Below are 27452 nucleotides of genomic sequence, written 5' to 3'. Positions count from 1 at the left end.
ACGGTGGGAAAATCAGGCTTCCTACCTGTAGGAATGCCCCTTGTTTTCTTCTGGAAAAAGAAGCCCTTTCTTGACTCTTGAATACATTCTTTGGTAGGTAATAAACATGCATTGTATTTCTCTTGGCTTCTTAGGGAATAAATAAGACACTAATTAAAACCTTGGAACACTTTTCCAAACCTCCTCCCACAGCAATATCCAGATTCATACAAATTTGTATGAGTCAGACAAACGTTTGATGAGATTCAAATCAACACTCTGCATTTTGTTTTTCTGTAACTTGAAGCAATTACAAACTAGTTGGATTTTTTTCCAATTAAAAAATATGAAACATAGTCTCATTAATTTAATAAAGCAGAGTGTTGGAATCAAAACTATGAACTATAAATTAATGAATGCCTTCTAAACTCTGGACACATGTGGAACTGAAAGAGGTCTATTACAGAAGTTGAAAATCTATATTTAATGAATACACCCACTACATCTATTGAATTGGCAAGATAATAAGTGTTCAGCCCTCTCTTTTACTTTAGAACAACACATTCAACATAGTCATTAGCTGAAAGTTTTACCAGACACTGCAATACCCTTCAGCTGCACTTTTCAATTACTTTTGGACTCTGAATGGCTGTGTAAGTATCACACTTAGCAATCTGGTCTGAGTGCTCATCTTGTACTGTTTGTACATTTATGGTGTCTACTCTTGTGGCGTGAACATTTATGGCTGCAAAAGTTACGGTGGTGGGTATTCAGTGACTTTTATTAACTTTGGCACAATTCCTTTCGCACTTCATTCAGCTTTGTCCTGGATAATGCATAAACATGTGACATTTCCAGTCTTCAAATGTCACATCATGTAACGGAAGAAATTGTTTGGCATTGAGTAGGTCCATCCTAACAGTGGGATAAAAAACCTGTCTTACTTATTTTTGAGTGCCAGGGTGTTTCTAAGGTTTCCACTTCTGTCTCTGCCCAGTTTTTCTTTGACCAAACAGTGCCTCTCATATCTCTGTAGAATCCCAAAGTGTTAATAAACTATGGTCATCTCAAGCCAGGAGCAAGTTAATTATGTTTTTTTTTCTGGCAGATCTGTGCATGATATGTTCCTTTCAAATAGGATGAGCTAGTGAATCCACTCTCCCTCTGCAAGTTTATACCTTTTAGTCTTAGCTCCTTTTTATGTGAGAACTCTGTAGTTACAAGTTTCATTAAGATGTGTAGCAAACAGTTGCCAGGTAGCAGTGGACAACTGTTGCGTTCCGTAAATGAATTTTGAGTGTATTTTCCAGTGCAGTTTTCCCAAAGTTATTCTCGATGGAGAACATCAACAGGAACATCATTTGAGTATGCTGCCTTTCATCATCACAGTGTGTCAGAATTGATGCAGCTGGTGCCATTCAACCCACAGCAAAGACACTCTGCAAATAGAAAGCACAACTTCATGGTTATTCATTATAAAGCTAATACACACCTTTTGGTTTTCATCCTCCCATATTTTGTGGAGATGTCCTTCCGGCTTGTTCCATTTGTTCATTACCATAAACACTAAATAACATGGTCAGTGAAATTGCTCTAAAACCAAACATGCTTTTATTTTGGCTTCAGAGTGAAGAAGGGAGATACGGAAAAACCAAAACATATTACATGGTATTTTTGTGTGTGCTGGTGGCATTTACATTGCTTTTCCCCTTCCCCTTTCTTTATGATTGCTTCTTTGTCTTGATGAGATGTGGTGGAAGGGTGCAAACAGGCTGATGCTGTGGATGTTTACACTAATGTCTGATAGTTAAAAGGCAGTATATTCATGGAAGGAATAAAAAGACATTTTTAAAGACATTCAGCCCCACATACAGGGGTCATATAGAGGCTTTTGAAAGCTGTTTACTGATCCAGGACTGAAAACATGACACAACTGGTGTATCTGAGTTAATACCAGGGGACCTTGCCAGCCAAAGCAGTTAAAACCAGAAGTGCTTCTGGTCCAACATGACAGATTCTGTTTCTGTAACTGTTGTAGATTCAGGAGGTGACACTGGCCAAGCTTAAAAGGTTACTGGGCCTTGTGTTCAGACTCCTCTTGGCAGAGCTGAGTTCTCATTTAGTTAACTAGGCAGTTATTACAGGGGCATTTTACAAACTGAATGCAGTTGTACAAACCAAGATTTTTCAAGTTTGTAGGTAAAAGTCATTTAAATGACTGTGTGACTGCCAAGCCACACAGGTTTGATCATCAACAGGTTTGTTCATTTTGAATAATTTTACGTGATTTTTAGATTATTAGTTATACAAATTAATAGACAGTAATAAATTTTTCTCCCTGTCTCCTGAGCAGCATGCAACAGCCCCTTCTATTCTTCCTCAGCTTTTAATCTTTCATCCTAAAAATCTACCAATGACCAACAAAGTAAAACATTTCCTTGCAATTTCATATCATTCATTTCTCTATGATTAGCTGGTCAAATCTCTTTGCCCTGTAAGTACAAGAACACTTTAACTTGATGCTCTGCTAGCTCATGCAGAAATTCAGAATTGAAGCTGGGTCTCAGAGATGAGCACGAAGATGTGGGTTACTGACAAATACGTGCATTCATCGGTATAGCGCACACCACATGGAGCTGGAAAAATACTGAGTGATGGAGCTTTGTAAAAAGCCTGAACACTTGATTATGTGTTTGTTACAGCTTTGTTTCTCATGAGGACATTGAATCTGAAGCCATTGTTTCTCCTGTTGTGCTTTAGGTGCTGTAGCAGTTCTGATCCCTCGCCTAGACCTGGTGATTTCTTTCGTTGGAGCCGTCAGCAGCAGCACTCTGGGACTGATTCTGCCACCTCTGGTTGAAATCCTCACTTTCTACAAGGAAAACCTAAGTTTATGGACAATATTTAAAGATGTTTTTATAGCTGTTGTTGGATTTGTTGGATTTTTAACAGGGACATATGTGACGGTTGAAGAAATCATTTATCCTGCGTCCACAGTTCTTGCTAATGCAACAGGGAGCTTTCCTGCAGATGTAAATGCTACAGACTTGGTGGTTGGGTTAAAGTAATTAACCAGGCACTGTGAACTATTTCGTTCCTTAAAAAGAAATTCTTGACTCAGGACCTGCTTTCAACTACTGGTACTGTGTAAAATGGTACAGTTTGTAAGATGTAGGATATACATGTGAAAATACATTATTTTTTTAGAAAGTAATTATATATAGCTTCTGGACTTTGAATGAAAAGTTACAAGATTTTGTTTTGTTTATCAAAGCAATATTACTTTCATGCAAAAACATTCAACATCACACATGATAAGCAGTTTATTTTTGTACATTTTGGTAACTGTTACCCTGACCCATTTTTTACACAATTTCTTTATCTTTGATTTCAACTCTACAGAAGTATGAAATGCTGTATTTTTTATTGCCTATGGCTTGAAGTCTGTAGACTACATATCTATATTTCTATTGGAACATATAATAATTATTTTTGCATTCTTATGTTCTGCCTTATGTAGTACCTAACATGCTCTTTACCTATTTTTGCTTCTTTTGTCTTTTTTGGAAGAAAAAAATAGTAAGTTCATAAGTTGGTATCTGGGTAGAAATCAGTTTCGTTTAGCAAGCCTGCATGCTGAGTCCCTTTGTACCGTCCTGATTTTCAGGGTTCATATTTGACTTTCTGTCTCACACTTCATAGATGACTTTCACTCCAAATGTTGAAGCACTATTTTTGGTCTTGTTTTCTAAAAACCCTATAGTTTGTGCAATAACATAACTATTTATCCTACTCATTCCTGTTATGAAGAAACAAATTTTTCTACAGAATATTTTTAATCATAACATTCCCTCAAGAAATATGTTATGCCAAAACCTCTCCACTGTAGTCATACAAATTAAGATAGAAATATATGTAATATTTTGCCTGCCTTCAGTATATTCCTCAGAAATTTACCATTTGGTAATCTACCATTTGGCATTACAGTGCTAGAGTAATATACTGCTAAATATATCTATATTTATATTTTCTCTTAAGAATATTTCCACTGTCATCTACCATCTGGTGACTGTAATGTGCACTTTTATCTTCATGTGGATGAGGGCATTTCTGATAAGGATTTGTTACAGCATGTAGTTTAAACTGCATGTATTTGTTCAAGCAATAGTTCTGAGTAATGCTCTAATTTTGATTTTAGCATGGACAAAGTTAAATACTTGGCAGGCACTTGGAAGGGATGAGTCTGCCTGTGTGATACCACAGATCAGCCTTTCTTATGGAAGTGCCACAGTGGAGCAAACACGGGTAGTTAGCAGAGAAGAAAAAGGTAACTTCAGCTTTTCATAGTGAAGGTTTTTTAGTCTTTAAGCTGTTTTCAAAGATATTAAATCTCAGTGTTTCCATCTGTTTCATAGTGAATCTGTTACTTAGCTAACCCATACAGTACACACCTATAGAATATATTTCTGTGCAGCATATTTTACTTGACATAAAATACTTCTGCAAGAAAAATCTTTAGTAGGACTGAGAGGATTTAAATGCAAGTTACTTTTCCTCTTGGTTTTTCATCTTTCTGCTTGTGTATTGGGAGAATAAAGGGCTTTGAAGTCCATTCATATCTGTTCTGCTTCAGTTGTGTCCTGGTGAGCAGCTCTGATTAGGTGCTTCTACCAGGGTGCAGAAGGACTGGTCCAGTTCAGAGTTTGGTGGTGATTTTGTCAGGTGCAAGTGAATACTGCCACGGTTCTATCAGTGAATATTTGCTGAGCTGGATACCTGCAGCCTACAGAGGTGGCCCTGGTACCCAGTGAATGTAACATATCCTTGTGAAAGTCAGATAACTTGTTCAGAAGCTTGATAGGTTTGAGGGTTCTAATCTTAGCCATCAGACCTTGGAAAGGCTGGCCAAAAACAAAGCTATGCACATCTTCCTGCTCTGACTGCAGTGCAGCCTGTCAAGGCACAGGTTTCCAGAGCAGTGAATGGCCACCGACTGACCAGGTATGAAGTAGTGTTTTTATGCAGTTGGCCAGTGTAGCCAAGTCTAACAATGTTGTATCTTTTGAATCTTTAAAATGTTTATTAATGTATTTTGCACAATGTCAATTTTCTCCTACAGTGTAGGATTTTTATAATTTTAACACTCATACATTTGCATGGCCTGCTCTTTCAGACAGAAAGAGTCAGGAATCAGAGTGTCCTGCTTTGGATGAGATTAAAATGTCATGTGGTAAAAAACTAAGTCTGACTAATGAGAGTGTCCTGTAAAGCATTGCCAAAGATTTAAGAGAAAGGACATACTGACAGAAACCTCTTCTGACTAGAAGAGGGTTCATTCAGCTTTTAAAGTGCTGTAATATTAGTTGCAAGTTAAGAGGCAGGGAATGAAATGGAGAGATTTCAAAGGTATGGTTTACATTAAGGTATATATTTAAGATGGAAATGTACCTTAGCACAAGCTAAATTAAACTGCAAAATGTGTGATTAGCTTATGTTCCTGACAAGGAGCAGAAAGCCTTTGTATTTATATACTGTATATGAACTTATACTTTACAATATAATATTGTTAACAGTTTTAATGTAATTTAATCATTAGCTGCACTACTGGTAACTGGATAATTTTCTTGTCTGTAACTGTTCATCCTCAAGTATTGGGCAGATAAGAGGAGGGGTTTGCCTGATGTTCTGTAAAACTTTAATCTTCTGTATCAATAAAACTACAAATTACCCTGCAAACTCAGTGTTATCTTGCCTGTCTCCACTACTTCATCACTAGAAGAAATAGCTGTCCTAAGGCAGAATTTACCTTTGAAGTTGTCCAAGGAATGGTGACTGACATGAGACTCACATACAAGCTCTAGAGCTGATTTTTCATTGATAACAAATCTCATTTTAAAGTCACATAGGCAGTCCTGAAAAATCCCACCTTTACTCCAAGGGTTTTCATGAGGGCACAGTTAATTTTAGGCTTCTGCATCTTTTTAGAGGTGCTGTAGTAATTAAGTTAATTTATAAATGTAAAAAGAGAAGCAGGTGTTCCCACTGAAATTCCAGTTCCTATTTAGAAAACCACATAGAAAAATCCAGACTTTTTAAAATTGGACAAGCCTATATACATTTGCTGTGGAGTTGGCCTTATCTCTAAGGATAGAGTACTGTCTCAACATGTTGACAGAGAAGGGAAAGTGTTAACTTGTAAAACTCTTGACTAGAAGTGAGGAATGAGATTAGTTGATGGACAGCCTAAGAGATTCCACTCAGTTCGGCTCAGGGAGAGTAAAAGGCAAGAGAGACATAATAGAAAAGTGATTATTTTATTAATTCTATATAAAATTGTTACCAGATGAAGGACTAGAGAAGCTGTATACATCACTCTCTACCATTCTATAATTGCTGGAATGTGTTGAGCCTTGTCAGACCTCCTGTTCTTCTGCTTTAATTTATTTGGTTCTGTATGGATTAATCAGTATTTCTGCTGCTTAGAGATTTCTCAAATGTCAAAGTGTTCTCTGGTAGAAAACAAGCAATATAGCTAACACCAGTTGAAGTTCATTTTTCACATGCTGTCCATGGGAGAAACGACTGCAACATCTTGGTGGATGTTGCAGGAAGGAAGGAGAACCTTCTCCATGGTTTTGTGTGTTATCTACAGATGTTTTGGTCATCCTGGACATTCTTAACATGACATAAGAAGTCTGAATCTTGCCCACAGTTAGCTGAGTTATCCTCCAGACTCCCACATAGTTCTGATTAGTGTAATGTAGGTCTGTGAGCTGACTACACGCCTGGACATACATACTGAGACTGGTCTAAATATTAGTTTGTACTCAGTAGCTCAGTGGTTTCGTCTCCACGTTTAGAATACTTGGATGAGTAGCATCTGATAGCAGTAATTTTTTTTTACTCTTGGTTTAATTTGTTTTTTCCTAAAACGCTTCTTTAACAATTAGCAATTGATCTCAATTTACAGTTCCATAGATTCACTCCAAGCAGGCAGTAGCTGGGGTGTAGAAAGCAGCATCTAAGTAGACATTCAGTTTGAGTTCAGCAAAAGTTTCTCTGCATGCAAAAGGAGGTGCCTCTCAAATTACAGAAAAAGAATCTGCAAGGTTATGTGGCAAAGCACTCATCTACAGAGGCTCAACTGTGAGTGGATGAACCCCACATCAAATAAATTCACCTTGTTTTCTGTTCCTACTGGATAAGGGTTAGTTTCAAAGGAGCAAATTTCACAGGTTATACCAAATGATTAGGAGCCTGTCTTGTAGCACAGCAAAGAAAGGGAAGAGGGGCCACTGGTGTGGCTAAAGACCAACCTCTGTCAACGCAAAGAAATGGGGGAACCAAAATATCATCAGCGAAATGGAGCCCTAACCTGGCTTCTTCTAGGGTTTTCACAGCACAGCAATCAGTCCATGGTCCAGGTGAGAAAATCACCAAAGAGGGTTGACTGGGGAGCATCTCTCAAGATAACTCTATAAACTGAGAGCGTTACTGCTTAAAAGGGCAAGGAAACACCCTGTAGGACATATGGGAAGTGTATTCTGGGCATGTACAGGACTTGTAATGGAAATTTGGAGTAGCAACCAAAAGTGGGAGAAGTGATAAAGTGTATTGGGAAAAATGGAATTTTATTATTCTGTGAATGTAGAGATAAAAGGGTCCAGTCAATCCCATGTGAGCACGGAATGGTCAATACAGGTGTCAGTCTGTCCATGCCCTGTGCCTGACCATTGCATTCTCTCTTGCCTTCTCACTAAACTAGGACTGAATCCAGCTGTGCCTGGGCTCCTCTCTCTGAGAAGGAGTTTAGAAACCAAGGGGGTCCTTTCTGTACCTTGTGACTCAATGGTAGGTCTTCTTTAATTGACTTTTTCTGAAGCTTCTGCTCCCACCCATGATAATGTCCCAATACCTCCCCTGGAAGGGATGTTCCACTCCTGAGCCAGTTGTGTAAGGGAGAACATTGGCATGATAAAAAGCATTATCCCACCTTGCAGGATCCGCTTCTTATTGGCCTCTTCCCTCACCTGGCTCAAACCCTGCTTGGGCTGTGCATACACATGGTCATGTGCTTATCCAGAGTATGTGCCCAGCCTCACTGTGTGCTGGACATGGAGCTGTGGCAACCTCACTTCCTTCCTGCTACCAGCTTTGATAGCTCCCGACAGACCCCCCCCCCCCCCAATCATATTTCCTGAGAAATCTGGTTTCTCTGGGGCTCAGCAGCATTGCCTCGTACTGCTGAGCTTTGGGTTTTCTGTCATCTTGCAGGTAAAAGGTACATGTGCCCCCCCCCAGCACTCCTTTTCCTTAGGTAATAGTTTCTTTAGTGGTTTTTAAATAGCTCAATTCCTTCTTAGAATTTGTGGATGTGGCATTTTGTGAGGTGTTTTTCACGATGTCTCTGGATAATTTATGCTGTACAGTATTTGTCTCTTGACCTGATGGATTTATTTGACTTGGAATGAGCGAGCTCAAACTACTGAAGCCAGTGAAGTCCTTTCAGTTTTGTTCTTACAAATGCACTCAGAAACAAAGTTTTGTTTTGGGAGCATTCCCATTTGTATCTTAGATACTTAGGGAGAATTGATTGTTTTACATTTTTGTTTTCAGCAACTTTCCAAAATTTAAATAATCTTTAATGTTGTATCCAGCCCTCTAAATGTTGACATATAAATGCCATTGGAAGTTTCAGAGTTTATTGATTTTTTTTGACCATCTTCATATCTAATATAATCTCCTTGTAGAACACAACTTTTTTTTGTTGGTTTCAGTTGCCAGCCCAGAGACCAAAGTCCTGGGAAACCAAGCCCAGAGCTCTTTTTTCATACTTCCCCAAGGTTAATAAAATCATTGTGAGGATTTGTTAGTCTTTCAGCATAATTTGTGCTACAGCATCTCCTCCAAAGCCTATGACATTGTTACTGTTAATGGATTCATACTGAATAATAAATTATTGGAGCAATTTTTGCCCACAAGATAGACAATCCATTTGTTCCTACTGCTGGGTAGGCTCCAGAGGGTGTCAGCCTTAGGCTCAGCAAACTTATTATTACTAAATATGACCCAACTATATACAGGAATAAGTCTGTAAATGGGAACTTAACACTTTCACCTCATCAGCCTTACAAGCTACCCTTCACAGAGTACACACACAGCTTTTATAACAGAGGTACTACTTTACTTTAATCTCCAAAATTTTGCTGAGACTATTTGCATGGATAGTTGGATCACATTCATCTCCTTTCTTTCCCCTCACTTGGCAACTCTTTGTTGTTTCAAGTTTCTGTTAGAACCCATGGAACATATGCTACCTCTGCAGGGTTATTGCATCTGAATGCTCTCTCTCCTGAGTCTGATCAGTCCATAGATAATTTTGTGTCTTCCCAACCTGATGTTTCACCCTATCTGTCACTGAGGGATTCCTTACTTTTCTATTTTTTAGTGAATTCTCTGCCATTTAAAGTCCTATATTTCTATTTTAACTGCTGAACTCATGTCAGCTTGGTTGAAAGGATCTTTTTATATATAAAAAATAAGTACATTTCATATACATATTTATTAGAACTACCCATTCTCTTCCTACCTAAACCATTTTCATGGAAGTCACTGCTATGCCTTGCATCCAGCGATCTTTCCTGGCTCAGAATGCAAGGCTAGCTCTGTCCCTGGCTCTCAATTTTAGACAAAGTCATGCTACTCATCATCGTGCTGTGAGCTGTTGTTTATGCTCTGCCTTGTTCATTCAAAACACCTCTATATCATAAATGCATATCTGAATTATATTTATTGTGAATCTCAAATTGCTGCTTGTTTTATTGAACCCAGGTGTCGCAGCTGATTTTAAAAGGTGAGAATATGGGGAAGTTCAAGGATTAAGTTAACAATGATTCTAATAAGCAAATGTGCCTGTGTCCAGTGGAGTCATCCAAGAAACAAAATGAGGTCTATTCAATTCAATTCAATTCAATTCAATTCAATTCAATTCAATTCAACTCCATGAAAAGAAGCCTCTCAGGTCTGCCCTTGGTAAAATCTCCTTAAAATAGCCATGGTCTTTTGACTGCAGCACAGACCCTCAGGTAAGCTCCAAAGGTTGTTCGCAGGGGCACTCGGGCTGTGTCTCAAATACGTGGAGGTGCCCTCCAGTCTCCAGTCATTCAGTTCAAACACCTGGCCAGGGTGGGCCTTGGCTCTCTTGTGGAAAACATAACCATTTGGGCTGGGGCGGTGGGATGAGAGCAGCACTGGTGTGGACCATGTCTGAGCAGAAATGCAGCTGAAAAAGCTGAGATGAAGATCCAGGCTGGAAGCTGGGATCCAGCTGGGATCCAGGCTGGAAGCTGGACTATATCCTTCTGGATATAGTCCATGTGCATGGGGACATCCCAGGGAGACCGTAGCTAACAAGACCTGATCCGCTGTTGAGCAAACCAGCAGCAGCAAGCAATGGCCTCAGCTCCTTCCTCAGGCCTTTACAGGTGACTTTGGGACTCACCATCAGTACTGCCTATTTTCTACAGCCTCAGACTACACACTGAAGGTGTGCTTTGTTCACAAAAATCTGCACCAGTCGAGCTTTGTTCTTTCCGATATTTCCTTCCCCCTTTATTTAGCAGACAGTTTCTGTTTCCATCAGATTCAGCCAGCTCAGCTGATCATCTCTCCTCTTTGCAATTGCATTTCTGCCATGTTAAATTTTATTTCAGTAACATGCCTTGCCTGCACTGTCACATGCAGTGCCAGTTGTTATCACAGTTTCTATGGTTTTGTCCTGTAAATGTTGGCATCTTCTTCTGGAGGCAAAGTTATAGTTCATAAGAAGCTTGTCAAACATTTTATAACAGAACTTTTTTCCTCTGTTAAATCATAAGTGCTACATTTCGTAATTAAAATGGAGCAGAGTGACCCTTCTCAATGTCCTAAATTATAATGCTCTCTTTTTATATAGAACAGGGCTATGGATCTTGTGACTGCCAGAGGCCAGGCTGGCATCACAATTCTCCTACAACAGTCATGTTGTTCAATTCGATGACAAATGATCCCTTACAGACACTGCAATGCCAGCAAAATTTGCTGCAACAACATTATTTTACCAGTGTGGTTTGTTTCTTTTGGGGCTTAGGGGAAGAAATGTGCAGTTTGTCCTGCAGTGAGGTCAGCTACCCTGTGGCAGCAAACAAGTCTCTGGCTTGCCTGGAGACTTTACTTTAAACTGTGTAACTTCTGGCTTTGCAGTGGTTGTTGACTGCCATTTTTCAGCCCTTACTCTCACATCTCTGTATTTGTGAGAGAAGTTCGGGGGTTTAAAATTTTTTTGCTGGGACTGTATGGTTTATCTCTCCCTTTCCATGTTATTTTAGAGTTAGCTGAAGTGATATGGCAAGAGCAGTAGTGATGTTTCATAAAAAAATATGAATCAAAAGAGAGAAATGCATAAAGCCATCTCAGTATTCTGAAATCAAACAGAAAGCAAAGTTCTTACTAGCACTGAAGACAAGGTGCTGAGCTCGACAAGCAAACATAGCAAATAAATCTATTTCCCTCAAGAATGTACCTGCCATAAAGTCTGCAGTGTTCTCACTCACAGACAGCTCTAGCTCCCTGTGAACTACCTCAGAAGCATCTCTGTAAAATAATCTCCAGTGTTCAGATTTGTATCTGCATCAGCAAGGGTTTAGCTCACCATGGTAGTTAAGCAGGTGAGAATAACTGATTCCTGTTTTCCTGATTTCTTTCTTCTTTCCCTCCTTTGCTGCTGAAGGATGACCCTTCAAGAGCAATAATACAAAGCACTCCTATCAAAATATCAAAACTGGAGGGGCAGTTACCCAGAACTGTCTGCAATACAAATTCTTTTTTTGCAATATCTCAAGTCAAGCATGCAAGGGAAATCCCGAGGTCTGACAGCTACTTCAGAGAATCTTGGCTCATATCATTCATACTTAGGAAGGGACCATCCATCAGGGAGTTATGGCAGATGCTCAGTGCTCCACACACATAGATGTGGATATGGGTGGCTCACTTTGGGCAATGTTTGCTGAAAGTTACAGGTATTTATTAGCTGCTGCCTTACCCATGCAACACATGCTCCCCTATAGAAAAGTATATAAGAAGTTATGAGGGTACTGCCGTCTCATGTTCAATTACCTCCATCAAAGTTTGGCACAAAACAGGATTTTCTTTTTGATTGATCCATGTCATGAGCAAATGTAATTTCTCTGCATTATGAAACACCCCCCCTAGCATTTATTTTTATTTTCCTCTTTAGTTGTTTGGAGTTTTTTTGTTTGGTTTTTTGTTTGTTTTTTGGTTTGGTTTTTGTTTGGTTCTTTGTTGTTGTTGATGTTTTGGTTTGTTTGTTTATTTTGGCTTGGTTCTTTTAATAGAAAATTACAACATCATAGAAACTTTTGGTAAGACTCTCCTAATTTTTTTCCTGAACTCTTTTACTGGTATGGGGTCACTCTGCCATTCTGAGTCTGGAGGATTTATATCTAGCAAAGAACAGTGTGCATCTCAAACCTCTATGTCCCTTTGTCTATATCATCTACAAGTGTAGCTTCACTCTTCCTTTGCTAAATTCATGAATAATCCCTACTCCCTGCAGCCATGTGAGGAGCTCTGGGATTAACTGATTTGAGATTTCTAAGAATGCTTCAATTTGTGCAGCAAAACCAGTGCCATGCAACAAAATGGGCTCCATGCACAGCCTTCAGCTCTGTGGGACAAACACCTACGGATCTTGGCCTGTCATTTCCTCTTCTTTCCTTGCCAAAATAACACGACAGGCACACATACATGCATTAGGAAACCCCAGTCTTTCTCCCAGAGCATCTCGAGGAGCCATCAGCTCATGCTTGTTTATCTCACACATCCCGTTCCAATGGCTCTGGTGCTTTTTATAACCCAGCTATGAGTCTCAGAATTTTCATTTTTGTTTTATTGCACTGAATGGAGATAACAGAAGAAGGTATCTATTTGTTTCTAGCTATGGGTAGATGAATAAGTAGGTACCAACTTTATATGACACAGGCTTCAAAACATTTTAATTTAAAGACTTTCCCCTTTTGCACATTGCAGGACACTCCAGACCCTAATGTACTGGCCAAATGCTGAAACACTTTAAAATGCAGACTTTGTAATGTCTCATTTCTTGGGCTTTCTGTTCTGGAGAGATATGGGGAGAAGACTCTGAAACTGAAAGGTGAGATCTAATGATAGAAAAGACTAAATTTCAAAGTCAGTTGTAGCGTCCATTCAATACACAAAGGAACAAATTATGACTTCTTCTTGACTTTTTTTCTATTTCCTTTCTCCTTTCTCTTAAATATTTATGGTCTTCTTGGCTATTAATTTTGAGAAAGGTAAATTTATTACCTTGGAGTGAGTTTAATTTTCATTTACTTTGCAGTTATCTATGAATAATACCTGTGTAAATGCACTCACCATGTTCTCAAAGGCTGCTCTTGGCAAGCCACAAACACCTTTACATTTTCCCCTGCATCATCAAGTGCCTCCAACAAGATCTTCACAGCTCTGCTCCTGAGATACTGGATCCACAGCCTCTCTGGGCAGCCTGTGCCACCAGTGCCTCACCACCTCCATAGTGAACAGTGCCCTCTTTGTGTTTAAAGCCATCCCCCCCTTGTTCTGTGACTAGACACCCTTCTAAAAAGTTTGTCCCCATCCTATAAATCCCCTTTAGGTACTGGAAGGTGCTATAAGGTCTCCCTGGAGCCTTTTCTTCTCCTGGCTTGGGAGCTGTTACACAGTCCTATACCTCTTTCTGTCAGCAGATCCTGATTAAGGGGGGTTAATTGTTCATGGGGAATGTATTTCTCTTTTGAGCTGAACTTTCTTTGCCCCTTCTCATCTTGTGAATCTCCTGCAGCCTTGCTGAACACTGCAGTTACCACGTGTCTTTTAAATGGTGTTTTAATTGGACCCTGAAAAAGGTAAATGAGTTCCAATTTTCCTGTAATAACTGCATTGCCTATAGCTCACAAATCTGAGAATTTAATTTTTTTTCCTATTTAATCAATTTATATTGGACCTATAATATATATAGAAACAAAATAAATATCCACAAGAAATCATGCAGTTTGGGATAATGACATGCTGCTGAAAAGCCTCACAGGCAATAGAAGAAGAAACTAGCAGAATATATTTTGCAAAATGCTGTATAAATACACCAAAAAAATTACTTCTACATTGCTGGTTTCATTTCATACTTCACAGCGTTTAACTGGCATTTGGAAAAAATATGAAAACATCTATAGCCCAGGAATATAAGTCTGGGATTAGGGCCTTCTTCAGCTTCCTCTCCTCTTCCAGCTGTTGGAACAGAAATGGATATGTATTAATAAAACATGGACTGATTCTAGTTAGGCTAGGCAAAAGATTTTATATTCCTTCTCAATTTGGCTAGAAACTGAAACAAAAAAAAAGGAACAGCTGTGGAAGTATAAAGACAATATTCATATATATTCATAGAGCTTACAAATGAAAAAGGGCATCAGATCACCAAACCTGAGTCAAATGCATTACAGACAGTTTGCATCCAGAATCTCAAACCTGGCACAAAAAGTCATCAGGTCATTGTGCAACAGCATCAAGAGGCTGAATATCCAACACTTTCTCTGGTGTTTTGCTCAGGAGTTTAGTCTTCCTCACTGCTAGAATTTTGTTTGTATTTTCTAATTTAGATTTCCTTTTTGCTTCTAGACATCTTGTTAAATTTTTTGGTTTTATTTCCCACCAGATTAGTGCCCCATTCAAGACACAGGACACTGTGTTTTCTCCCATAAAAGTATTCCAGCATTTGAATGACACAATTTATTATCTTTGAAAACTAATTCAACTCAATTCTCTCACTGAAAAATAATCTTTTGTCATCTTTTTCTGTCTTTCCTGGCATTTCTCCAGTATGTGCTCACTGCCCAAGATAACCCTTATTTTACTGTTGATAAAATCCCTTGATGCATAAATATTGCATTTCTTTTCCCCAGGAATATGAATTTTCACTTATTTCTATGAAATCATTTCCTCAACACCAGCTTACTCTTAATAATGTTCTGTCTCTGGTACTATTTTTCTCTCTGCTCTTTTTACATCATCAGCTCTACAAAACTTACCTGCAGTGATTTTATATTTACTCCTAGTTCATTGATGAAAATGTTAAAGAGTGTCAGGTCTTGCATTGATCTCATTGGTCTCAGTTCCAACAGCTAAAACATTTTCAAGCTGAGAAGGCAGTGAGCTCTGAATTGTTTGGTTGAAGGTCCAGGCCAGGAGATTTTTGGGGGGCATGTGAAGATGCTGGTGGCAGACAGTCTTGGGCAGTGTTACTTGGCAATATTGCTACCAGAAAAGTATCTTTGTAACAGTACTTTTTACTATTTCAAAGCTTATATAGGGACTTCACCTTCTTAGCACCTCTTCTACTCTGATTGCTGCTTCAGTTGCTGGTTTTAAGTTGCTCCTCACTTCTTAAAAACTGCATTTTGCTTCCAGTCTTATACACCTAGATTTAGTCTACAATCTTCGTGCCTTTTTATGGCATTTATCTATTACAGAGGGAATTCTTTTCAGCCACTCCTCAAGGAGGTGTGAAACAATCACACCTGAATTATCACTTCATTTTCTCTCTGGTAGAAAAAACATGTCAAGTTTCTGTTCTATCCCTGCAAAGCAGATTGCATATGGATCTCACTGTTTTCTCCTTGGTGACATTTTATTCTGGGAAATTTGAGATTTTTAGCCTGATATACCAAGACAGTGAATAATGTAGTTGCATATTAAGATCTTTGCCTGTCACATCACCTTTTAATGACCTTGACACATTCAGGGCTATTCACCAGGCTGGCAGAGGGCATAGATATCACCTTGAAAATGTTGTCAAAGATACTCTTTAAAGTTTTCTCAAAACTGTGACTTGGGGAAATGCATTCAAATGAACCCCGTGGAGCTGTCAGCTCCTCTGATTATCACACTTACTCACGGAGCTGCTGCTCCAGCAGCAGCACTCCCAACCCTTGCAAGCAACCACAGCGTGCACCAGCTTTTAGCCCTTCAGTTCCTAGGAGATGGATGGGGAGTTTTGCTACAGAAGGAATGGAAAGAAGAGGCTGTAAGCATCATCAAGCAGAGATCTGTGTGATTCATTAGATTTATTCTTCATGGAGGAACCTGTTTACACAGGGGACACTCTGTATTTTATTTGATTTGAGTTTGGAAGACTTCTCTGTAGTTTTGAAGTCTAAGAGCCATTCATAATTGAGGAGGAGGATTCAGAAGACCTGTGTTGGCTGGTTAAAATGGGAGAAAAAGTACCAGATATGATATCAACTTCTGATCCCTTGGAGTGTAAACTAACAATCACAGCTATTACTGGGTACATTTTGCCCTTCTACATGACCTACATGGCACCAAAGTGTAGATCATGTTTTGGGTCAGGTTTGTATTGCAGAAACCTGATCTTGCTCATGTTCCTCATTTCAGTGATTTCCCCTGGGACAACAACTCATCCTGAGTCTGTGAAGGACAAGGTACAGAAGGATAAAAAATGCTATTCTATGTGTTAGCACAAGTAATATAACCACAGCTGAAGTGTAGAACTTTTCAATAATGTAAGGAGAAGGAAGAAAAAATTAGTTCATGTCTATGGAGCTGTTTACCTGTATTTGCTTTGTTATTTGCTGTTTTCCTTATTTGCTCAAAGTATTTGAGATCTTAAGTTACAGTGACATATTCTTCCTCATAATTTGCCTGCAAGGTAGAGAAACTGTATTTGCATTTCATGGACAGTGGGAATGGAGAAATGTTACTGGTTTTAAATTTGCTAAAACTTCTGGGTGTCTAACAAATAAAGGTGTCTGTGTGCTTTCAAATGAGATCCAAGATGTCTCAAAATGAGCAGGCAGCCCCAAACCAAGAAAAAGTCTACATGGTCTTTTTGAAAATTTTAGTTAAGGTTAGTATCCAGAACTCCTTGCCTCTAAAGAAGAGAAATAAACTCTGATAAAATGCCTAGTATGAAGCTAGCATAATGTTATTTACTTTTATGGACATTTTCCAGCTTAGCAGAGAGATAGATAACCAGCCTACTGGTGAAAAGGATTTGGTCCTCAGAAGCGTGAGGAAAAGAAATTACCATGTCTATAAAGAATAAATCTTGCCAGATTTTTTTTTCATAGAATAGCTAAGACAGTCATTGAAAGCAAAGCAGTTGATCTAGTTTATTATGCTTTTGGATTAGAAGACATCATTTCCTTAAGCAGTGAGCAGGAACTGCAGTGGTTGAAAAACTCATACTCAGAAAGAATTCAGATGAGCCTGAATACAAGCTCTCCTGGGACTGAAAATGAAATTAAGAACATATAAGGTTAGCACTAAGGGTAATATTTTTGGCAGAGTGAGGTGGCAAACCAGGGATCTTTGTAATTACTGTTGTCAAGTAGCTCCTTCAGTAATGATGCAGAAGAAAAAGAAGCTTGTGTGTTAATGCAGTTGAGTGCCCTACTCTGAGAGGAGTCAGGCAAAGACAGAGATGTTGGGGGTAGGAGTAGAGCAGAAGGAAAACTAGGGACATATTGTGGAGGAGGAGGAAAGTAACCCTGGAAATAAAACTACTCAATGTTGAAGATCCAGTGTGAAGTGGTTTGGGTCCCTGACATCCAAATCTAACTGCTAAAATAGAAAGAAACATAAAAAATGGAACTAGAGAGACTAAAAGAGCAAATATTTGGCTTAAATTTGCTAGCTACAGAGGCCACCAGCCAGTCTGAAGAAGCTCTTGGTTATCCTTGAGGCATAAAGTAGCAAATTTTGTTGTTTTGGGAAAATCCATTGGGAAAATAAGGATTTAGGTATACTGGAGTTTCTCTGGAGTTTACAGGTGAGAAGTATCCAGCAAAAATCCAGGCATTAACAGGAGGTATCTCAAAAGGAGAACTCTAGTGAAGATGTGTAATGATACAGCGTAAAACTTTAAAAATGGTGTTCATAGTTCACAGATAATTTTATAGTCGGAGCATTTAAAAAATGAAGTCTTAAATCAAATTACAAATTAAGTATCTAGTAAATTGTGAATCTTTCCCATTTGCTCTCAATGTTTGGAGTTTTTTTTTTTTTTTTTTGATAGATCTTAATAAAATTAATGTCTACATAAGGGAATTTAAAATATTTAAAATATTTTAAATATGAGCTCTTGTCTACATGAATTCTGACCTTTCACCTCTGAATGTGTCAGTGATCTGCGATCTGAATACAGGAAAAAGAAACAGGGTGCCATGAGGTGTACCAGTCACTGCAAGATCCTGAGAAGGAATACAAAACATCCACTCCCAAAACTGCAGAGAGCCTTCTGGAGGGATAAAAGAGTGTGAGGAGTCCTGCCTGTGGGGAGGAAGAAGCAGCACAGTGTGTGATGAACTGACTGCAGCCACCATTCCCCATCCCTCTGTGCCACTGTGGGAGATGAGGCAGAGAAATCACCAGTGAAGCAGAGCCCAAAAAGGGAGGCCTGAGTGGAACAGGGGTTTTTAGTTTTGTTCTTATTTCTCATTATCCAACTCTGATTTGATTTGTAATAAATAAAACTATTTTCCCCAAGGCAAGCCTGTTTTGCCCACAATAGTAACTGGTGAGTGATCTCTCCTTGCCCTTGTCTCCACCCATGAGCCTTTTGTTATATTTTCTCTCCCCTGGCCAGCTGAGGGGAGTGATGGAGCAGCTTTGGTGGGCACCTGGCTTGCAGTCAGGGCAAGGCCCTGGTATACATGCACAAGTTCCCCAGTCTGCCTTCTACCATTCTGCAAAAGAACAGAGTTCTCCTAAAAACCCACAAAGGCTGTTGTAAGCATCCTCTCTTTCTTTTTCCTAATTTCTTTTTTATTTCTTCTTTTTTTTTTTCCTCTTGTTTTTCTAGACCCTTAAAATTTGAAGTTTATCACTGTCAGAATTTTCTCTCATAGAGGTCAAGGCATCATCAAGTTCTTCAAATTAGCAGAAAGGGCTCCTAATTTGCTTGTTTCATGTGCACCTGATTCTTAGACCACTTTCTGATGCAGATGGGAAACTGGTTACACTGCCTTTATGTAGTGAAGTGCCCCTTGAAGGCTTTCAAAAATTACACAGATTTGGATCCTCCCATCCTACTGGACATAAATACAGCTTTTTTATAAATGTAGCTATAGATAGAACTTGGAATAATAGCTAGTTATTAAAAACAAAAGAAAGCAAAACAAACAGCAACAAAAAAAATTTAAAAAGCAGTAATAAAGCCCTGTCTTGCCACTGAAAAAACTACATTAGATACATAGAGCACCTTCCATGACCATTTCTGGGATGAGTTTGGACTACTCTAAATCCAGTTCTAATGGTTTCACAGCAAAACCACCCTTTTGCAGTGGTGTGCAAATGTTTTGTGAATTTCCTAGTCTTTTCTGACATCCTTTCTTGAAGAATTGCTTTCAGTGGACTGCATTCTTGTTCAGATGTTGTAGAGGTGTAATTTCTCATTAGCTAAGAAAAAGTAATTCTTTATTACCTGGGGGCTTGTGGCCAAGTAATATTGTTTCTTTTAACTAAAATAATTAATCATTTCCTGTCCCTCCTCTTTAGATCCCTTCTAGCTGGAGTCTTTTGGTCTCACTCTCTAGTGTGATATTCACTGCAGCAGGGAGAAACAAGAAGCTGATCAGACCCTCTCCTTCCAGTACTGCCTATCCCTTTCTCCTCACTGAAACCTTCTTGCCATTGCAAAGGTATTTGTGTATAAAATACCTTCAGTGTTATCCTGCATGAAATACTGCATACTCAGTATTAACACCTCAGCAAATCTCTCCAGACCTGTCAGAAGGCATGGAGAAGTACAGTGAGATGTGTGGTGCTTTCAAGGGGCACTCGGTGGCAGAATCTTAGGAGTCACAATCTTGAGCCTAAATTGAGAACAACTTCCTCACGGGCAGCGTGTGTTCCTGTGACAGAGCAAAGAGGCCATCTGAGTCCCAAAGCACACCCTGGGATGTGGCACTTTGATACAGCCCTAGAGGCACTGGGACAAGAGTAAGAGCAGAGAAAAACTCAAAGAAATATATCACTTGGCAGCAGGTCAGGGAGTTGGAGTGACCTGCTCATACTGACCTCTGTAGTGTAAGTGAAGGGAATGAAGGGCACAAGTTATCAGCTGGAGACTGTAAGGGGTTTGTGAGTAATATTTTCCCCAATAAATTCCTCCCAATACTTGTGCAAAGGATTTGGATGTCCTTTGGATTGCTGCAGTGAAATGGTGATCTACTGTGGAATTACTGTGCTGAGCAGTATTTCAGGAGGGGAATTCAGGAGGGGAAACAAGACGTGGGAACATAGTTCTGTCCTTGTGATGGAGGCACCCAGGCTGGAGCTTCCCTCAGCACTGCTCTAGGAGACCCAGCCTGGTGCAAAGGGAAATGGGCCGGGGGTGCCCTGCCTGTTTTACATCCCTGAATTGCAACATAGCCACGGGTTATGTACCCAAAAGCTGCTTAACACTGAGAAAACAGGACAATTTGGGGATATTTTCCCCCTTAGATATGCCATATGACTGTTCTGTGCCCCACAAATGGAAAAGAAATAGTGAAAGGTCTCATGGGATGCTTATAAATTTTGCAACATGCCACCTCATTTTGTGTATGGACTCAGACTGGCTGCTAGGAAAGGTTTCAGTGAGGAATGGTGTAGGAGTTAATATGAAGGAGCCCTGAGAGCCCAGATCATTGCCCTCTCTGCTGGGAACAGCTCTTTGGATGCCAGGAAGTGTCAGAGATATTGGCAGCACAAAGGGGAAACAAACTGCACATGAAAACTGGAGTGTGCCTGTAAGTCATGTCACTTTTTGTGTCTGGGTTAAGCCCTTAATTTTGGCTTCCGTGGCAAAATATTAAATGTATTTTTTTGTCTGACTTTGACATGAGTATCTTTGTTTTCCAATCTCTGCTTATGGAATAAAAGGTCTCCCTAGGCAGAGGAAATGGAAGATGTCATCCTGAAAAAAAAGCAGTTGGAGTGACACATGCAGTATTTCTTGTTATAAACTTGCATAAAAATGTGACAGTCAATCCTGTGTAATATGCAGATTATAGTGGATTAGTTAGTTCTAATTTGACATAGCCTGTTATCCCTGAAGTAGAGACTATTCCAGAGCATTCCTTAGTCCTGTTTCAAAGAGTAATCTTGATAATATGACAGCGGTCATTGGAACAAAAGAAGAAACATATCAAAAATTAACTGCAATTTTAACAGATAAACCATGTTTTCACTAAATATTTGTCATCCTGTTCTCAAGAAAACCTGCGGTCTTTCTGTGTTCACTTATTTTCAGCCTCAGACAATTGTGCTGTGCCCTGCTAATAGCAAGAGTTTGGCTCCAGTTGTGCAACTGTGCACTAATTGCCTACAAACCAGAATTAGATGTGAAGATGCCAATGAGTTTCCTTTTAGGAAAAAAAAAAAAAGTAATGAGAGTCATTCTCTTGCCCCCAAAATTACTGTCATTCAATTTGACTGAAATATTCCCTCCTCCACCATGCATTATGCCCAACCAAGCAGGAGTTAATAGCATTCCACTGAGATAGCAAATTACCTTTTACTGGGGATGACACAGCATGCTTAAAAAATTTTGCCCCCACTTTCATTTTTTCCTATTCTTCCAACATGATTCACCCTCCTACACCTTTCTTTCCATTGCCTTATGAGTAATTTCTCTTTATCTGCATCAAGCAAATGTAATGCTCTATAAAAGCTGGAAACAGCTGCTTTTGTACTGTAGTTACTATTAATAAGTCTCTGGTGTTAACAGTTCTCTGATGAACGCATCCTGATTTTTTCCCTTGCGAAATGCAACGTTCAATTTGTAAAAAAATGGAAAAAGATGCAGCTCAGACATAAATACTTGAGCAGGATCTCAGATATGCACTTTCCTTTAGTCCATCATTAGTGAAAGTAGATTGCAAGTGCCCACCCTTTTCAAGGTAAACATCATTCCTGCTATTAAGTGATATTGCCCATGTAGTAGAAGCAGTGTGAGAAAACCTACCAGCTGACACAGCATGTAAATTGTCAGCTTTCTCCACAGTGCAGGACTTGAAAGGGATGTTCCATGGAACGAGGAGGTGCAGAAGACTGGGATGATCACAAGGAAAAGACATTGGAGGTGTGTTCAATGAAGGCAGGCAGTGTGGTAACTGTGGCAAAGGAAATGGAAGCCGCCCATGGGCTCTTTTCACTTCATACAATGGCAGACGTAGACAAATGAATCAGTGGTCTCCCTTTGTTGTCAATGTTGTCAAAGCAAATCATGGAACCCATGGGTAAGACCATCTGCAAATCATGGAACCCATGGGAGAGAAACGGAGGTGACCATTTCTCTCCCTTCAGGTTGGACAACTGTGGGAATATGCACAAAGTTAGACAAAAGGAATTTGGCTTTGCACTGTACTAAAGTGAGAAACATCTGTGGGAATTTCTAGACCCACAGTCCTGACAGAGAATAGTTTATGTAAATGCTCTACCGTTGCTCGACTAACTGGATGAATTTGAGTGCTTCAGCAGCTCTGAGGGGAGCACTATCCCCCTAAAGTTTCCCTTTTAACCAATGCTGATGAGAGACAGGGAAAGCTGGGAAGTATATGCAGCTCACATTGCAAAGCTTTTTATGCAATAGCCAAATACTTTGAATGATACAGATGTACATGCCTTGGACTGAAGGCCTTCATGATGAGTTGGAAATGAACATTTAATTACTCTCCATAAAAATGAGTAACTAAGTGCATTTAAGTTCCAAGACCTTTGTACTGAGATAACAATGTGGAAGGACAGTCAAATCAGAAGAGCAAGTCAACAGTTGCCATTCCCTGTTATTGCCATGCCCTTGTTCTAAGCTATTCCTGCATACCCTCCAGAAGTCTTCCACCACTTGTTTAGTTGACAAGCAAGGGAAGTAAACAGGTGCTGCATGCATGTTTTAGGCAGTTTTCACTGACTTGAAGATGACTATCTTCAAAAACAGCTCAATGTTTCCTCTCTGGAATAGAGGACTAATCCAGTGGGATGCAGCAGTCTTTGAGAAAAGTCAGCCAAGGCTTTGTGGAACCACATCAGTTACACCAGCACTCAAGAACACACATTGCAGGCATGGGAGAGAAGAGTAGCTCCAGCAGGCTTCTAATTCAGGTCCTTTGCAGCACTTGGAAAATGGTTCTGATGCTCCTAGAAAAGCCTTGGAAGCAATACTGATGTTGGATTGCAAAAGATTTCTACCTTGTTATTGAATATAAAAACAACAGGAGGATTGTAAATGTTATAAGATTGGGTTATTAGGAGGGATTAAACTTCTTCACGAGCCTTAGATTTTTTTTTCTGATTCAGACTTAGCTGGCTTATTAAAGCAACTGCAGAAAGATCAAAGGTCCACCAAGTAACTCTGAAGATGTGGAAGGGCCATCTGCGGCTAGAAGTTCCAGATACTCCTTCCAAAGTACAGCAGCAGGGATTGCAAGCAAAACCCCTTTTATTTATTGCTCTGGAAAGTTTTCAGAAGAAGCCAGGTTGTGGCTGCCAGACTGAATAAGGGATGTATGAAATCACCACTGTACTACAAAGCTACTTCTGCTATATATAAAATCATCACTACACACCCTTGTCAAAAGTCCCTCTCCAGCTTTCTTGTAGGAACATTTAGGTACTGGCTGGAAGGCACCTAGAATGCTTCCCCAGAGCTTTCTCATCCCAGGGCTGAAGAGCTCCAGCTCTCTCAGCCTGTCTTTGCATTAGTGCAAAGGAAAGAGCTAAAGGGCTGGTTAGAGAGAGCTGAGCTGGCACTGAGTGAGTTCCTGTATCTTCATGGAAAAACCCAGCGTGTGCATTTCTCCCAGAAGCAAGAAAGTTCTGCTGACTTGTTCACACACCTTCCTGAAATTAGCTTAGGGGTCTTTTGCAGTGTAGGATGTGGAGAGCTCCTCAGCATCCTAATGTCCCAGTCCCTAGCTTTAATTAGCCAGGAGCAATCTTGTCCTGCATTCTATACTGCATACAGAAACCTAAGCATTGCTTTTGACCCCACTGGAAATGAAACATATTTCCCAATTTTACGGTCTTGCAGCTGGTTTGCAAGCATAGATAAGAGGTAAGCAACAATTAACATGTCAGATGGACTTGTATTGGTTGTATTTAGGGCTGATATTCATGGTTCTGAAGACTGAAAAGCAATTTTTGAGGCTGCTTATTCAGTTGAATTCCTGTTCCTTATGCAGGATAGAGACTAAACAAGGTGGGCGTTATATCTAAGAGCTTTGAGGGACTGAGCTGAGCTGTATCACAAAAATAATTGAGGAAAGTACGAACATGACTAAGGAAATAAAAATTAAGTGATAGAAGTGATACAGGATAATAATTTATTATCCCAAAAATGTGTGTAGTCTTCGGAAAGATATTACATTTATGTGAAAATAGTCTGAATGTAAATTTTTCTTTTGTTTTTACATTCATATATTACACTATTTAGAAATACAATGTGTATTAAAACATTAAACAGATGTTTTGCAGAAGCAGCATTTCAATAAAATGGAATTTATTTTCTCTTCCAAAGTTTTTGGAAAGTATAAATGTAAGAAGTGTACTGAAAAGATGATTCGTTGATAAAAACCAATAAATAATGACATTATATAAAAGCAGTCAAAAGGAAAAAAAGAACACAGGATGGCAAGGAAGGTAAGACTGAAAAATGTAGAGGAAAACAGAGAAAGATGATGAGCAGGTGAAGTGAAATGAGAAGAAAACAAAAGAAAAGTGAAAGTTCAGGAAAAATATAACATGTAGAAACTAGCAGTGTATTTTATACTATTGCAGGGAGTATAACAAGGAGGAAATGTCTTCCAGCAGAATGGCTTGTGGCTTGACTACAGGACGCTGCTTATTTCAAGGATGACGTACTGTGATGCAATGTGTACTTTCAGGACTGAAATCTCCAAAACTATTTAACCTCACCAGAATTCATTGCTGATCTCTCAGCCAGAACCCACTGAGCCAATGCAAAGCCCAAGAGTGGAACACATTTGACCACATCTGGCTGGTCACAGGACAGTGCCTCTGTATGCCATAGACAGGAATGGGTCCTGCCTGTTGGAGCCATGCATCTCAAACTAGAGCAGATGATCAAAACAGGCTCGAGGAATCATGATATGAAAGACATCTGGCTGGAAATCTAGATACAGGTAAGGTGAACTTCATCACCCTGACTTCAGCAGGCCCTGGCATGGTTTGAAGGAAAAGCTCTGTGTGACATTTTGCTAAAGCATTGTTAGTCACCCCTGCCTTCTGCCAGGGCTAGTGTAAATGAGCTACTACTGCATATAATCAAACCACAATTAAGCCTTTGGGGAGCATGCCTCTGTAAAGAAATGATGAATGGCTTACATTCTCTGTCTCTTTTCTTCTCATATGTCCTAGTATGAGCATTGCAATCAATTTCTGTAATAGATGATTTTTTTTTTTTTTAATGGAAATGCACTTGTTTAGTCAAAATGGCTTTTCCATTAGGTGCAAAGCTCTCTTTCACTGACTTTTCTTAAGAGGACCACTGGCACTTCATAGGAGACTTTGGGTAACATTTAGGAGAGACACAGTCCACATTGGCAAATATTGAGGAAGAGGGAGTTTCTTTCTTCCATTTCTGCTTTTCTGTAAATCTTTAGTGAGATCAAGTTGTTGGCTTCTTTTCTTTGTTCTTTCTTGTAAATCTGGAGATAGATCTGCTGGAGGCAGATGGACCTCTGATAACAGTAGGTTCAGAAGCACCTTGGCCACTTCCAAAGAATGTCAGCAAGCCAGAGGCTGCAAGCAGACTCTCCCAGTTGATCCATGCTGACTGTGAAGCTGGCATTGTTGGCAAGCCTGTGTTACTAAACTCTGTCTTATGAGGATGATAAACTGATGTGTGGATGAGAACAAGGGGTTGCTAACTCCAGCACAGCGCAGGGCTAACTCTGCTTTGCTCTGTGTTTTCATGGCCCTGTGTGCCTGCTGACTTGCAGCTTTCCTAGGTTAGCTATCCCTATCACTTTCCTTTTCAGAGGGTGGACAAAACCCTTAGGCATAACTTGAGGCAACCATCAAACTGTGTCCAGAGTCTCTGTCAAACCGTGTTGGGTGGGCACTGCATTTTGCATCTGAAGTTACATTCATAATTTATTACCTGACTTCAAACAAAGAAAACACAGACAGGTAGTGAAGACTGTTGAAGACTCAAATGAAAATCTCTGGGTAAGGAGTACTGGACTGTGAAAAAGCAAGGGGTATTTTCAGCTCATCTTCAGCAGCTCATGTCTGTCAACAGCTGCTGGCTGCTGGCAAAGTGGCATCAGCGAAGGGACCTGCAGTGATCCAAGTTTCAGGAACAGGGGGTGATTAGCAAACCTTTTAAAAATACCTTCTCATGCAATCAGTACTGTTGGTGGTCACTGATTTTTGAATAGCCAGCTGAAGGCATGCTGCTGCTATTTGCAGTTTCCTCCTAAGACTGAATTGAAATGTGGCTGATGCCAGAGTTGTGCCCCAGTAGCCATTTGCTAAATTCAACAGGAACTGATGAACTTGGATCATTCTGAGAACCAGGCAGTGCCCAAGCACAGGTGGGAAGCAGTGCTCTTACCTAGAGAACAGAGAAGATTTAAAGCAAAATCAGTCTATACTACCCTAAAATGAAAATAGTTTAACCCATGCTCTCTTACATTGAATATCTCCCTACCCTGGTAGAAAAGTAGCTTTGAAACCTGTATCAGAGTTTCAGAGACTGATCTGCAGTGTTTCCTAACCACTGAGCATCTCTGGCTCTGGGGTGAATTTACAGAGCTGAGGGACAGACAATGCAGAGAAGAAAAATGTGCTTGCAATCCCACTTACACTCTGAACATCAGATTTCTTGAATGTATCAGTGTATTTCAGGGAGACTGAATGTTTCCTGTAATGTCTCTAGGTCTAAGCAACTACCAACCTTTTAATTATGGATAGTACACCATCTCCTCCCTTTCAGGAAGGTGAGGGCAGTATTTGCAGTACCAACCTTCTATGTAGTATCCTTAGTGAGTAAAACATAGCCAGACATGAGGGATTTATACTTAATAACACCTGGTCCTGACAAACCCCCTTTTATAATGGATAAACTATTCTCTGGAGGGTGGAAGAAGGAAAAAGAAATAGGAATGAAAATCATGTTGGCCTATCTCTGGTATTTGAACCAAATTACTGTTTTTTATTAATCTGCTCATTAGAGTGTCACAGATTTTCAAACAACATTGGTTTTGTCCAAAAACTTATCTCACATTTATTTGCAAGTATCACATTAATGCATTAAGGAACTGTTTCATTTTGTGCTCGTACGGTGAAAAAATAACAGATTTGTAATTCCCTCTGCAGTCCTTTATAATGAGAAA

The 27452-nt window shown here is 39.6% G+C and overlaps 1 protein-coding gene across 4 annotated transcripts in view; it reads left to right on the top strand.

Moving 5' to 3' along the window:
* The window catches only part of SLC36A4 (solute carrier family 36 member 4), an 89985-nt gene extending 84271 nt beyond the window's left edge, over positions 1–5714 (top strand). For 3 of the 4 annotated variants that reach the window (XM_038138414.1, XM_038138391.1, XM_038138404.1), the window contains one exon: positions 2740–5714. In XM_038138414.1, the coding sequence (XP_037994342.1) occupies positions 2740–3047 (308 nt within the window). In that variant the 3' untranslated portion in view covers positions 3048–5714. The remainder of the gene's footprint in view (positions 1–2739) is intronic. The other variant, XR_005257098.1, reaches the window with a different exon arrangement.
* Positions 5715–27452: the final 21738 nt, after the last annotated feature.

This window comes from Motacilla alba, chromosome 1 (genome assembly GCF_015832195.1).
Source record: "Motacilla alba alba isolate MOTALB_02 chromosome 1, Motacilla_alba_V1.0_pri, whole genome shotgun sequence".
Classification (NCBI taxonomy): Eukaryota; Metazoa; Chordata; class Aves; order Passeriformes; family Motacillidae; genus Motacilla; species Motacilla alba.
Note: the sequence above shows the minus strand (reverse complement) of the source record. Positions and strands in the feature narration are given on the sequence as shown.